General features: G+C 46.4%; 1 protein-coding gene across 6 annotated transcripts in view; it reads right to left on the reverse strand.

The window, feature by feature from the left end:
• The window catches only part of CDK1 (cyclin dependent kinase 1), a 124,038-nt gene that overhangs the window by 79,790 nt on the left and 29,906 nt on the right, over window positions 1-14,342 (reverse strand). For all 6 annotated transcript variants that reach the window (XM_033942194.1, XM_033942196.1, XM_033942200.1 and 3 more), the window contains one exon: window positions 2,213-2,369. In XM_033942194.1, coding sequence (XP_033798085.1) covers window positions 2,213-2,369 — 157 coding nt within the window. The remainder of the gene's footprint in view (window positions 1-2,212; window positions 2,370-14,342) is intronic.

Raw genomic sequence — 14,342 nt, forward strand, 5'->3', positions numbered from 1 at the left:
ACCCTGGCTGAACAGAAGCTGCTCCTTAAAAGGCAACCGGCTCAAGGTCGTTTTAGATGAATTGCAAGACCACTGCCGAATCCAGAGCAACCTGCGAGCGGAAATGGAAAAGGTGGAAAGCTTAGCAAAGATTTTCAAGATGTCATACAAGGTATCAGCCATATAATCCACTCCCGAGATTATAAAAGCCAAGTCACAAAGCACCAGTGTCAGGATCTTAGCACAGCTTGGAATGGCATGCCCGAGCCACGAAGAGGCCAACGCCACTAGATCACCTGCGGCTGCCAAATCAAATAGACGTTTAAAACCAAAATCTATACTGGGGATAGAAGTGCGTTTGGTGACCTGAGCCAAAGAATGTACCTTCAGGGAAGCAAAGTGCTTGTTAAAGGCATCCGCCAAGGAATAAAGCCATGGACACCGCATGAGCACAGCACAAGGGATCCTCAGGAGTCTCTTCTATGTCCATAAGAATCCAAACAAGGTCAGGATGATCAGAAAAAGAGGCGTATTGTGGCCTCTGGTCACTCATGAAGGAACATTCTGCAGTGACAGGAAGCTCAGATTGCAGCTTTAATGCCCGTAGAGATTCAGAGAGCAAATACACAATAAGTGCATACTTGAAAAATCTGCACACAGTGGGATCTTCTCCTAAATCAGGGACTCTGCAGTGATCCGGATCCTGAAGATTTGCCAGATCTGCCATAGCTGCAGCACCCTCCTGTGAAAGCAGAGTATGGAAAGCGAAGCAGCCGCAGTTGCGGGCACTACCTGTGTACCTGCCAGCACTCCCAAGGAGAGGCAAGAGAAAAGACCCTGGTCCATAGTCGCAGGGGTCTCTATGACTAGAACTAAGGCTGGCGGAAGAAAGACAGGCAGAAACTTTTTTTATTTTTTCATTTATGCCTGATAAAGCATATCAACAAAATCCAGGGAAAACCCATCCTCCATGGTGGAAGCCGACCCGAGGACTGTTTGGAGGATTTACCAAGTTTATCCCTCGAGATGTGCTTGTGTTTTGCCGTAGCATCACCTACGCACTCCCCAGGACCCCCTGACACCATTTTTACAGGAGTCGGGACAGAAGGTGATAGAAGACTCTCCTTGAAGGTCAAAGGTACCAAATCTGGGCAAGCCTCACACCCCTCACGGGCCACAGTGCACGTGGAACCCAGCTGCTTATTAGACAGCCATCCACAACAAATGAGGCATGAATCCATGACATCCTGCAATGGGGAGGTCATCTATGCAGTTTTCTTTCAAAAATGAAGCTGTTAAGTATAAAAAAGAACCTTAAAATTAAATCTGGTAAAATCCAAGATGGCCACCGAGGGCCTATTTTGACCCACAGAAAACCCTAAAAAAAAAATAGCAATTTTAGAGGGAGGGCATACAGGGGTTTTTAGGTAGTTTCCCTTTTTAAAGACCCCCCAAAATTTCTGATTCAAGCTGTCATCTTGTACTTACAGAAGCATGTGTTGAAAGGAAAACACAGCAGACAGAGCTGAAAACAGCTCTCTGCCTCAACTTGCTGGACAGTTTGAACTTTGAATCTTCTGACTGCCCCACCAGCCTGACTTCCATGACCGGTCACCTCTGATATCCTCACAGCACGCCTGGCAGAGGAACGCAGTCTGACCATGATCCCAGGCAGGCATCCATGAAACCATGCAGCCTGCACCTGACCCAATAGCGGACAAACCTGGAGTGAGCTAGCTCACAAGGGAACAGTTCCTGAACCCTGATCTGACGTGCAGGCTGTCCAGAGGGCTTACTGATAAACAGGTAACCCCCCAGAAGCAGACTTTTCTCAAAAGTTTGAGATCTCCCGCAGACAGAGCCATCCCCGTAAGCAACCTCCACAGCACGAGTGCGAAAACCGCAATGCAAAGACTGAAATTATATAGAATAAAACACGAGCAGAAAACACAAGCTCCTACAGCCTGACTTGAAGAAGAACTGATGATCACAGGTACAGCAATGCTGTAAGAGGGGGAAGGGCTTAAGCCACTGAAGTTTGAGGCTTCCTACAAAGTTCCAGTGGATGGAAGGAAATACCCCACTGGTCCCAGAATAAAGTGGGATTGTACAAGAATCATTGTTTGTATTTAGGTTTAATTAGAGAAACAATATTACCCTAGCTGGACATGGCTACAGAACTGTGTTCATGAAATGCAATAAAACAAGATTAATAAACCATATATCAACATACCAAACAACATTTGGATGTCGAAGCTCCTTCAAAAGAGAAATCTCTCTGATGGCTGTACTGGGAACACCTTCTTCCTCATTCTCTAATCTAATTTTCTTCATGGCAACAACCTGTCCTGTAGACTTGTGTCGACCTTTATATACAACACCGTAAGTACCTAAAATAGGAAGATAATAAGTTAAATAGAAATTTAAACCACCATTTTTCATAGTCAACATAATCTAGAAGTAAAAGAAAATATATTTAGGGACCGATTCTGTAAGTGGCATCTGTTGCATGTCAATCACGGACAGGCACCGCTACAGAATCGTGGCTACCAAGGACCCTAGGCACCGGGATTATAGGCCAGGGATTTACTGACCTATATTTTCAGTGCCTAGGGTCCTTGCAGAATCACAGCCAGCAGCACCTAGTGTCGCTGAAGTCCAACCCCACCCCAAAACACAGCATCACTAGGCACCATGGTTCCACGAACTGGTCCCAGACGATGCCTAATTTTTTTTTAATGAGTTTCAAATTTTTTTTTTTTTTTAATGGTGTGACCAGTTACCGTGCTATTTAAAACCAATTAAAAACACTTAAGCAACTACTGATGCCTAATTTTCAGTAACGTTTTAAGAATCCGGCCCTTACTCTACAAATGTCACAAAAAAAATATTCAGGTTCAAAACTTTCAGCTCACAGAGCTCTAAAAGCAGTGCTTCACGCCCTTATTCAGGTCCCATTTTGAGCCATAAACAGCTACCAACGCAACTACCGTATTTTCGCGGATATAACGCACGCGTTATACGCGTTTTTACGTACTGCGCATACCCTTCGCGCGTTATATGCCTGAGCGCGGTATACAAATTTTTTTTTACATATTTCACACCCCGCCCGACGCCCGATTCATCATCCGGAAGGACGCTCGCACCCCCACCCCGAAGGACCGCCGACTCCCCGACAATATCGGGCCAGGAGGGAGCCCAAACCCTCCTGGCCACGGCGACCCCCTACCCCCACCTCGCACTACATTACGGGCAGGAGGGATCCTAGGCCCTCCTGCCCTCGACGCAAACCCCCCTCCCCCCAACGACCGCCCCCCCCCAAGAACCTCCGACCGCCCCCCCAGCCGACCCGCGATCCCCCTAGCGACCCCCACGACCCCCCCACCCCCCTTCCCCGTACCTTTGGTAGTTGGCCGGACAGACGGAAGCCAAACCCTCCTGTCCGGCAGGCAGCCAACGAAGGAATGAGGCCGGATTGGCCCATCCATCCTAAAGCTCCGCCTACTGGTGGGGCCTAAGGCGCGTGGGCCAATCAGAATAAGCCCTGGAGCCTTAGGTCCCACCTGGGGGCGCGGCCTGAGGCACATGGGCCCAACCTGACCATGTGCCTCAGGCCACGCCCCCAGGTGGGACCTAAGGCTCCAGGGCCTATTCTGATTGGCCCACGCGCCTTAGGCCCCACCAGTAGGCGGAGCTTTAGGATGGATGGGCCAATCCGGCCTCATTCCTTCGTTGGCTGCCTGCCGGACAGGTGGGTTTGGCTCCCGTCTGTCCGGCCAACTACCAAAGGTACGGGGAAGGGGGGTGGGGGGGGTCGTGGGGGTCGCCAGGGGGATCGCGGGTCGGCTGGGGGGGCGGTCGGAGGTTCTTGGGGGGGGTGGTCGTTGGGGGGGAGGGGGGTTTGCGTCGAGGGCAGGAGGGCCTGGGATCCCTCCTGCCCGTAATGTAGTGCGGGGTGGGGTTAGGGGGTCGCCGTGGCCAGGAGGATTTGGGCTCCCTCCTGGCCCGATATTGTCGGGGAGTCGGCGGTCCTTCGGGGTGGGGGTGCGAGTGGTCCTGCCGAGGGGGGAGAAGAATCGGACGTCGAGGGGGGGCATCAGGCTTTCAGGATGGGGACAGACCTTCAAGGGGGGACAGGACTTCAAGGGGGGACAGGCAGACCTTCAAGGGGGACAGGCAGACCTTCAAGGGGGGACAGGACTTCAAGGGGGAAAGGCAGACCTTCAAGGGGGACAGGCAGACCTTCAAGGGGGGACAGGACTTCAAGGGGGGACAGGACTTCAAGGGGGACAGGCAGACCGAAGGGAGTGAAAAAGCTATAAAATAAACCCACTAGCGTGTCAATGTGTTGAGAGGAAGAGGTGGTCTGGGAAATTCTGCTGAGAAAACTCCGGGTCGGGACAGCGCACGGAGAGGCGGGGCAGTGCACGGAAAGTCATGGCAGGTGAACGGAGAGTCGGGACAGCGCACGGAGAGGCGGGGCAGTGCACGGAAAGTCAGGGCGGGTGAACGGTGAGTCGGGGCAACCAGAGGAGAGTCGGGGAGGGCGAAAGGAGAGTCGGGGTGGCCAGAGGAGAGTCGGGGAGAGCGAAAGGAGAGTCGGGGTGGCCAGAGGAGAGTCGGGCAGCATGCGCGGTATACCCATGAGCGCTGTATACAAAAGTTTCCGTACATACAAGTGTGGTTTCTGCGCGCTATACCCGTGTGCGCGTTTTACACGGGTGCGCGTTATATCCGCGAAAATACGGTAATAGATCTTTAAAAGAAGAAGGGGGAAAAAAAAAAAAGTCAAACTGATATTTTACAAAGCTCTAATGCAGTGTTAAGAATCTTTTACAAGTTATTCTTTTATTATTTTTAAGTTCCTATCTGGTCTAATGCCTTTCAAGCTCTTTTCATCCCAGAGCTCACCTAAAAATAGACCAAGAGCTACTAGTTGCTTCAGATCTCCAGCCTAGGAACATTGAAGCTCTAAAGAGCAAAAAATGGTATAAAGTAGGCCTGTATGCTAAATTGCAGTTAACTTATTAATGCATTAATAATCATGATATATTGCTTCATTTGAGAAATCCAGAAACAACCATTACATGCTTACTTGAATTGATTGAGAAATTTGGAAAATTTTCAGGATATAAGATAAATTGGAGCAAATCATGAATTCTTCCACTTAAGGAAAACTTATGTTCTTACCTGTTAATTTTCTTTCCTTTAGGAGCAGCAGATGAATCCAGAGACTAGTGGGATAGCTCACATCGACCAGCAGGTGGAGATAGAGAAACTAATTAAAAGGTGGTCTTATAGACTGGCATTCCTCCTGTACATCTAGTAACGGTTGCCCAAGCATCCAGATATAGGAAAAATGACCATCCAAAAAACTTCTTTCCAGTAACGAATCACAAATAGGAAAATACAGAATACAACTACCAACAATAATCCAACTGAAGTACGCCACACAGAAACCCGACATACCGTCTGCAGAAAGGGTGGGGCTCTGGATTCATCTGCTGCTCCTAAAGGAAAGAAAATTAACAGGTAAGAACATAATTTTTCCTTCCTTAGCACAGCAGCAGATGAATCCAGAGACTAGTGGGATGTAACAAAGCAAAACTCAAACTGGGTGGGAAGCCAACGCCGCCTCCGCAATAACCGAAGCGCTAAAACTAGCCTCCGCACGAGCCGCCACATCCAATCGGTAATGCTTCGAAAAGGTATTCCCAGAAGACTAAGTAGCCACACGACAAATCTCCTCCAAGGAAAGACCTCCGGATTCCGCTCAAGACGCAGCCAACCCTCAGTCGAATGAGCACGAAGCTGCTCCGGCAACCGCTTCCTCGCTATCAAGTACGCCGAAGCAATCGTCTCCTTGACCCAACGAGCAATGGAAGCCTTAGACTCGGCCATACCTTTGTTCCGGCCAGCGAACAACACAAAAAGGTGGTCCGACCGACGAAAGGCGTTAGTCACCTCCAAATAATGAAGAACAATCCTGCGCACATCCAGGAAACGCAATGAAGAGAAGCGCTCCCCCCAATCCTCACGCCGAAAAGCCGGGAGGAATAAACACTGGTTCACATGAAAGGAAGAAACTACCTTAGGCAGAAAGGACGGTACCATCCGAACAAACACCCCAGCGTCTGAAATGCGCAAAAAAGGATCTCTGCAAGACAAAGCCTGTAACTCCGACACCCGTCTGGCTGAAGCCATAGCCACCAAAAACACCGTTTTCAACGTGACATCCTTCAGAGTAGCATTAGACAAAGGCTCAAAGGGTGCCGCCTGCAACCCCCAAAGGACAAGCTTAAGACTCCACTCAGGACAGGTTCTCTTTACAGGAAGCCGAATATGGTGAACCCCTTTCAGGAATCGCACATCAGGTTGAGACGCTAGCGCTGAACGAGAAACTCGTCCCCTTAACAAGCAATGGCCGCCACTTGAACCTTCAGGGAATTATAGGCCAACTCTTTGGCGACGCCTTCCTGCAGAAAGGAAAGAATAGCCGACAGGGACGCCTGGAAGGGCAAAAGACCCTGCACCCCACACCAAGACTTGAAAACTCTAGACTCGAGCATAGGAGGCAGAGGTAGAAATCTTTTTGGCTCGAAGAAGAGTGGAAATAATCTGGTCAGAATAGCCCCTACATCTCAGCCGCGACCGTTCAAGAGCCAGGCCGTAAGACCAAAGTGGGACGGATTTTCCATGGAGATCGGGCCCTGAGTCAGTAAGTCCGGAGTCACCGGGAACGTCAACCGATCGCCCGCCGACAGCTGTATCAGGTACGCGTACCACTGCCGACACGGTCAATCCGGAGCCACCAGGATCACCCTGCCCAGAAAGAGAGAGACGCAGTGCAACACCCGACCTATCAGCAGCCAAGGAGGAAACACATAAAGACAACCTGGAGGCAACGGAAGAGCCAACGCGTCCACCCCCTCCGACTCCCGTTCCTTGCGTCTGCTGAAGAACCAAGGAAGCTTCGCATTGCAGGACGAGGCCATGAGATCCATTTCCGGAAGACCCCCACCGTTGGACAACTCCCATTCGCCTGGATCTAGAAGATTTCTGCTGAGGAAGTCCGCCTGAACGTTTTCGTGACCCGCAATGTGCGCCGCCGAGAGAAGAGGAATATGAACTTCCGCCCATTGAAACAGAACCATCGCCTCGTCGGCCAACTGAGGACTTCGGGTACCCCTCTGCCGGTTGATATACGCCACCGCCGTGACGCTGTCCAAAAATACCCTCGTCGGTCGATCTTGAACCATGAACTGAAATGCTTGAAGCGCAAGCCTGATCACCCTCAACTCCAGCATATTGATCGACCACTGCGCTTCCTCCTATTGCATTCTGGACTCATGCCCCCCAGAAATCATGAAAGCGGCACCTTTAGAATTTAAACTATCGCTGATGCAATACTTGGCTCACAACCTAAAATCTGGGAAGTTTCTCTCTAATAATGGTCACATAATAATAACCCCAATTCTAAAAAATCGAAAAGACTCTTCAGCCCTTATATCCAACTATAGACCGGTAGCATCCATTCCGTTTATTGTAAAAATTACGGAGGGATTGGTACACATCCAACTGATGGATTATCTTGATCAGTTCTCTCTCCTACATGAAACTCAATCCGGTTTTAGACCGTTATTCAGTACTGAGACAGTAATTGCGGCTATCTTAGACAATCTGCGCCTACTGTTTAGTAAGGGCCTTAATGCCCTGGTTATGCAATTCGATATGAGTTCTGCCTTTGATCTAGTAGACCACGAGAAACTGCTGCAATGCCTAGACGCTATTGGTGTCAGGGATGAGGTGCTGAACTGGTTCCGTGGTTTCCTTAGATCCCGCACTTATCAGGTACGTTTTAATTATGAGCTTTCAGACATCTGGAGCAATCCATCCGGTATACCACAAGGGTCTCCACTATCTCCATTGCTCTTCAACGTCTATATGTCCTCACTGGGCACGCAGCTAACCCAGCTGGGGATAAAACTATTTAGTTATGCAGATGACTTTACGATTATCATCCCATTCGCTAATTCTGTCTCTGAAACTATTCCCAAAGCTTCAGAAGCCATAAACGTGATGGAGCACTGGATGACAAACTTTAGGCTCAAACTTAATTCAGAAAAGACAACTTTCTTCGTTGCTTCGCCACATCCGCTTGACACCAAATCACCACTATGTTTCAATAAACTTAGTTACCCTATCCAGCCCACCATAAAGATACTAGGTGTAACTTTGGATCAATGCCTAACCATGAAAGACCAGGTAGACTCCTTAATCAGAAAGGGATTCTTTACTCTCTGGAAGCTCAGATTCATTAAAGCTTTTTTAGATACATCGGCATTCAGAACCCTAGTCCAATCCCTCATGCTAAGTCTACTTGACTACTGTAACATCGCCTATTTAGCAATTTCCCAAAAGAATATGCAACGTTTACAATTGATGCAAAATGCAGCAGTTAGACTGATCTTTGGGCTAATGAAATTTGACCACGTGACACCCTACTACCGGCAGCTGCATTGGCTGCCAATGGAGGCAAGCGTAAAGTTTAAAATTTCCTGCTTCTGCTTTAAAGCACTACACGGACTTGCCCCTAAATACATAACTGACCTTTTCTTCTTCTCAGCCAACAGACACAAGAGAAGCTCACATTCCAATTTAGTTTCCCCCCCAGTGAGAGGTTGTAAACTGAAAAAACACCATGAACACCTTCTCTCACTCCAAGCAGCATCATGGGGTAAAGACCTAGAACAAATGCTTTCGCCCACTACTTATGAGGAATTTAGGAAACGTCTAAGAACACACTTGTTTCTAAAGCATCTAGACAACTGATCCTCTCTTTTCTCTCCCCTCTATAGCGATTAACTTATCCTATTGATCACTCTCTCTTCAACAATGAATTTCCTGTCCTATTAATTCTCTTTTTTCCTCCCCTCTTAAAGTCAATCAATTTGTTACCTTTGCTTAATCTTCTATAAATCGCATAGAACTTCACGGTATTGCGGTATATATGCTGTTGTTATTATTATTATTAAATAAAAAGCCTAAAACTGGTCTTAGGGATATTTGGAGCATTCAGATTAAGCATCAAATTTCTGCATCTCAATGGCCACGAATTTGGTCTTGAAGGATGAGATCTACAATGTCCGCATCTATGAGACAAACTTGTTTTTTTCTTTTGCATAGAGCATTTTGGACCCCAGTTAGATTACAAAAGTTAAATACTCTAAGTCTAATAGATGTTGGCATTGTAATCTTGAAGCAGGGACTCTAGATCAATTATTATATTATTATCCCTTTGTCTTAGCCTTTTGGAAATCAATTTGGGATCAAATAAATTGTTTATTAGAGAATTATATAGCACTATCGTATGATACGATTCTATTTGGTGTGTCAATGAGAACAAAGAGCCAAATTTCATTAAATAATAATAAACTTTTATTGATTATGACAGGAGTCGCCATACAGCATATCACAAGTAATTGGAAAAATTGGAGTAGACTATTATAATTTCTGGTGGAATTCGTTGTCACACTAATAAAATGGAAAGAACAATAGCTATACAAAAAGGAAATTATGATAAATTAAAAAAGATATGGGGGCCATTGACAAATTATTGCAATGAATAGATACCATTTTCCATAGATAGTACATTTGTACATATGGGAATGGGGGGTATCAATGTTACTAAACGTTTTGATCAATAGAAAAGAATATTTCTATATATATGATGTATTTGATCGAATTAGTGTTGGGAAGGGTCGGAGGGAGTAAACTTTAGGTATTTAATTGCTATAATAGAAAGAAATTCAAGTGATGTATTCAATTTCAAATGTTTTATTGGTTGTACACTTGATGTAAGATGAAAAAATAAATAAAGAATTGAAAAAATAAATTTTTAAAAAAAAAAACCAAAAGATTAGGTTCTTATGCTGATAATCTTGTTTCCATTAATATATACGAGTCCATACTTTAGCTGTTGATTCTCACTAATCACGAATCTGCAGAAGGGTGTCACTAAGATCTTGAATTCCTCCCCTTCTGTAGTGGAGAACAGCTCCCTCTTCAGTTGTTACCAAAGCAATCCAACTCCACTGAAAACACAAGAAATGCGAAGGAGGGGTACAGGGAGCTTCTCCAGCAACATTATTTTCTGCTCTTTAACTTATGAAATAGAACAACGATCAATAAACATTTAACAAGTAAACATTGTACAATAAATTACACATGAGTAGCTAGGAATAGAGAATGACACGGGAACCGTTTACTACTGTAAACCGCAGGTCATTGCAGTAAATCCGCAGGAATGGAGGCATTTGCAACTGGTTTACCGCAGGAATGGGGACAAGACCTTTCACCGCCCAGAGGGAGCAGTGAAAAGTCTCACTCCTGTGGTAAAAAAAATTGCGCCCGTGTCAGACTCTGCATCTTCTCCCAAGCTCCTCTTGCGCCTATTTTACCTTCAGGAATGGGGACAAGACCTTTCACCGCCCAGAGGGAGCAGTGAAAAGTCTCACTCCTGTGGTAAAAAAAATTGCGCCCGTGTCAGACTCTGCATCTTCTCCCAAGCTCCTCTTGCGCCTATTTTACCTTCAGGAGCCAGCCATGCCACGATGAAGACAGAAGGAACCTAAAACCAAAGCCTGAGAGCAATGTGATTTGAAGAATAAAATTACCAGACAACAAAAAGAAAAAAATAAATTTTATATTTTGTGATTAGAATATTTCAGATTTGAAATATGTATCCTGCTAGAGCTGGTATTAGGCATAACTGAGGACCGCAAAGTCCAGGCTGTGCTTCTTTAGCTTCCAGCTGGCTTAGGGCTCTCTCTCTGACCATGGGGCAGTTGCCCTAGTTGCATTCTCCTAATATTATTCTTGCCATGTGTGACTAAAGTATTCTGTTAGCTTGATTTTTCTATGTAGTATTCTGTAGTAATTTGGTTTGTTCAGTTTTCACAATAGTGAAGGGAATATTTGTGAAAGGAAGGGGAGATGGGTTTTGTTGAACCTTGCTGTTTTATTGCTTTTTTATTTGTGTTTATAAAATGACAATTGTCAGAGGAGAAGCTTCCGCCCACACACATGCGACTGCAGGGCAAAACAAGCAGGCTTCGCCGGCATCAGTTTCTTTTCTAAAGTGCCACAAAGGTAAGGGGGAGGGAGGGAGCTAGATTTGGCCGGAGGTAGGGAAGGGACCACACTTCTTCCCCTCCCTTAAGTTTCTTTACACAGCGAAGGTAAGGGGGAGCAAGGCAGATTCTCAGGCCGCTGAAGAGCAGTGAGGTGGCAAGGGAAGGGTAAATGCTGCGGGGACGGGGCGGTGAAGGGGATGGCGAAGGGGCAGTGACGGGGACAGATTTTTTCCCTGCGTCATTCTCTAGCTAGGAACTAACCTGCATAGTTCAATTAGAAGGGGCTAGAGCAGTGTTTCCTCAATACACGGTACACACACCCTTGAGGATATGCGAGCCGCTTGTTGGGGGTATGTGGTAGTGCTGCCCAATTCAATTGAATGGATTTATTCCCCCCCCCCCCAGAGTCAGCGACAGACAGCGTGTGGGAATTGCTGCCAATACCAATCCTTCCATTTATATACCGAATCTTCCCCAGATACTGGGGCTCAACTCTGTTTACATTATTGTTATAAAACAAGGAACAACAGAAAAGGAGTCCAAGTTTATTGGCACTCATAATACTAATTTAGATTAGTTATGTGCTCATCTAAGGACTGCTGAAAGAAGTTTTCAGGGATTTCCTAAATAGACGAAGAGAGGTAACAGATATTTCATAAGAAAGTGTGTTCCAAATAGTCACAAATATGTATGCAAAAGAACAGGAAATGTATCTGCGATGAGATTCAGTGCCATATTTGGCCCGCCCTCGCCTCTAACTAAAGAAGCAGCGGTAAACAGGTTGTTCCTGGCCTGCCCGTTGGGGCCTTCCCTCTGCCACATCACTGATGACAATCACTGATGACAAGGCAGAGGGAAGCACTGGCAGGGAGGCTGCTGAGCAGCCTGTTTGCCACTGCTGCTTTAGGTTGAAGTTGGGAGGCAGGCAAATCACCATTGAATCGGAGATGGGGGGAGCGAATCAGCACCAAATCTCATATCAGTATTGGCAATGCCTACACGCTGCCTGCTGCCAACTCGGAAGTCTTTCTGAATCAGAGGGGAGACTTTCGGTTTAGCGGCAGGCAACACGCGAGATTCACTGCCAATATGGCGACCCGAAGAAGCAAGCCTTGGAGTACAAAGAAGGAAAGGAAGAATGTCTGATGGCACAGGGAGAGGAAAGAGGAAGAAAATCTAGTGGCACATGGGGAGGGGAGAGTGAGAACAAGGAAAGATGGGGGAGTAGATGGAGACATGCATGGTGAGGGGAGGAGATGAAATTGCAAATAATGGAGGAGAGGAAGGGAAGATGGTGCATAGAGAGATTTGACACAGGGCACGAGGGAGGGAGAGAGAGGTGTTGGACATGGGGGTAGATGAGAGGGAGAGAGATACACAGGAGATGGAAGGGGAGATGTTGAATCTAGGAGCAGAATGGAGTGATGGAGAGATGCATAGAATTCTGCCAGGAGTGAACAAAGAAGTAGAAAGGTGTGAGAGGGAGAACTGTTGAATATGGTGGTGGAAAGGGAAGAGGGACAGATTGAAGGGGATGCAAGGGGGAGGAATGTTGGACATAGTGATGGAGGAATAGATGTGGCATGGGGTTGGAGAGGGGTGCTAGAAGGAGAAATGGGCATGGGGCTGGTGGGCAGTGATAAAAAAAAAAGCTGCACGTGATCCATGGAATGAGAGAGAGAGAGAAATGTTGGAATCATGGAGGGACAGATATGTTGGTTGGGGAAGGGAATGAGGTCTGCAGAAGAGGAAGCATGCAGGAGGCAGAAATAAATAAATATTGGATGTACAGCCAGAAGGAAGTGCAACCAGAGACTCATGAAATCACCAGACAACAAAGGTAGGAAAATGATTTTATTTTCAATTTAGTGATCAAAATGTGTCCATTTTGAGAATTTATATCTGCTGTCTTTATTTGCACTATATTTTTCTGTTTTTCTTTAATTCAAGTATCTCACGGGCCGCATCGAGGTGGAAGAAGATATCTTCTTTTTCAAGGGTTCTGCAGCAACAAGGGGGCATCCGTGCAAAATCAGGGGCGGGAAACTGCACGGTGACACTAGGAAGTTCTTCTTCACTGAAAGGGTGGTTGATCGCTGGAACAGTCTTCCACTTCAGGTCATTGAGGCCAGCAGCGTGCCAGATTTTAAGGCCAAATGGGATAGACATGTGGGATCTATTCGCAGAGTAAGGTAGGGAGGGTCATTGCGGTGGGCAGACTAGATGGGCCGTGGCCCTTATCTGCCATCTATTTCTATGTTTCTATGTTACTGAGGTGACATTGCAAATTTTAAAGTCATCTGCCTTGACCTCTTTGGGGGGAAAAAAACCCTGAATATAAATTATAATTAACATTTTCTCTGTGTACAGTGTGCTTTGTGGGGGTTGGTTTTGTTTTTTTATTTTGTGGTTACCATTATGTATTAATAAGATTATCTTGTGTGTATATGAAAAATGGATGGCCGAAATTGCATCACAATTAGTACTATTATAAGGGTGGGGTCGGGGCAGAGCCTGGGGAGGAGTACTCGGTTGATATTTGTTAGACTTAGGAAGTTCTTGGCTTGAAGTAGAGCAACACTGAGCTAGAGAACTCTGGAAAGGGGAGCCCCCTGTTCCAGGTAGCAATGTCTGCTTAATCTTACAGTAGAAGAGATACCAAAATGGGCACTAGCAACATCTGGGGCAGAAATCAGGTAAATCAAAAGTCTGCACAGGGTGGGCAGTACGGACTCCTGTGTATATTAACAGAAACACGATTATACAGGTAAGAACCTAATCTTTCATTCCATTAGATGTACACAGGAGTACATACTTTAGCTGACATACCAAAGCAGTGCTAGAAGTCTAAGGAGGAACAGATGAGTCTGCATGCAGAACCAAAGAAACCAAAAGCAGCATCCTCTCGAGGCGCCATATCCACTCTGTAGAACTTCGCAAAAGTGTGAAGAACAGCCCAAGTAGTTGATCTACAGATTGTGGTACGCAGTCTATGCCTGCTAGGCGTGTCCCCAGAACAGAGCCTAGTTTAAAGGTAAACCCTTCCCATAGTGATTCATGTAAACCTCTTTTTGATTCAGCAGGTGCTGTTTCTTCCTTGAACTCTAGAGGGAGTCAAAGAGCACAGGTGCAGGGCGCCCATCCCCCTCTCATCTCTAGGGTTGCTGACAGGAAATCCTTCTCACCTGAGGGTTAGAGGCGGGGCTGCAAACTGTTTGCTCAGAGAAC

Source organism: Geotrypetes seraphini, chromosome 4 (genome assembly GCF_902459505.1).
Source record: "Geotrypetes seraphini chromosome 4, aGeoSer1.1, whole genome shotgun sequence".
Classification (NCBI taxonomy): Eukaryota; Metazoa; Chordata; class Amphibia; order Gymnophiona; family Dermophiidae; genus Geotrypetes; species Geotrypetes seraphini.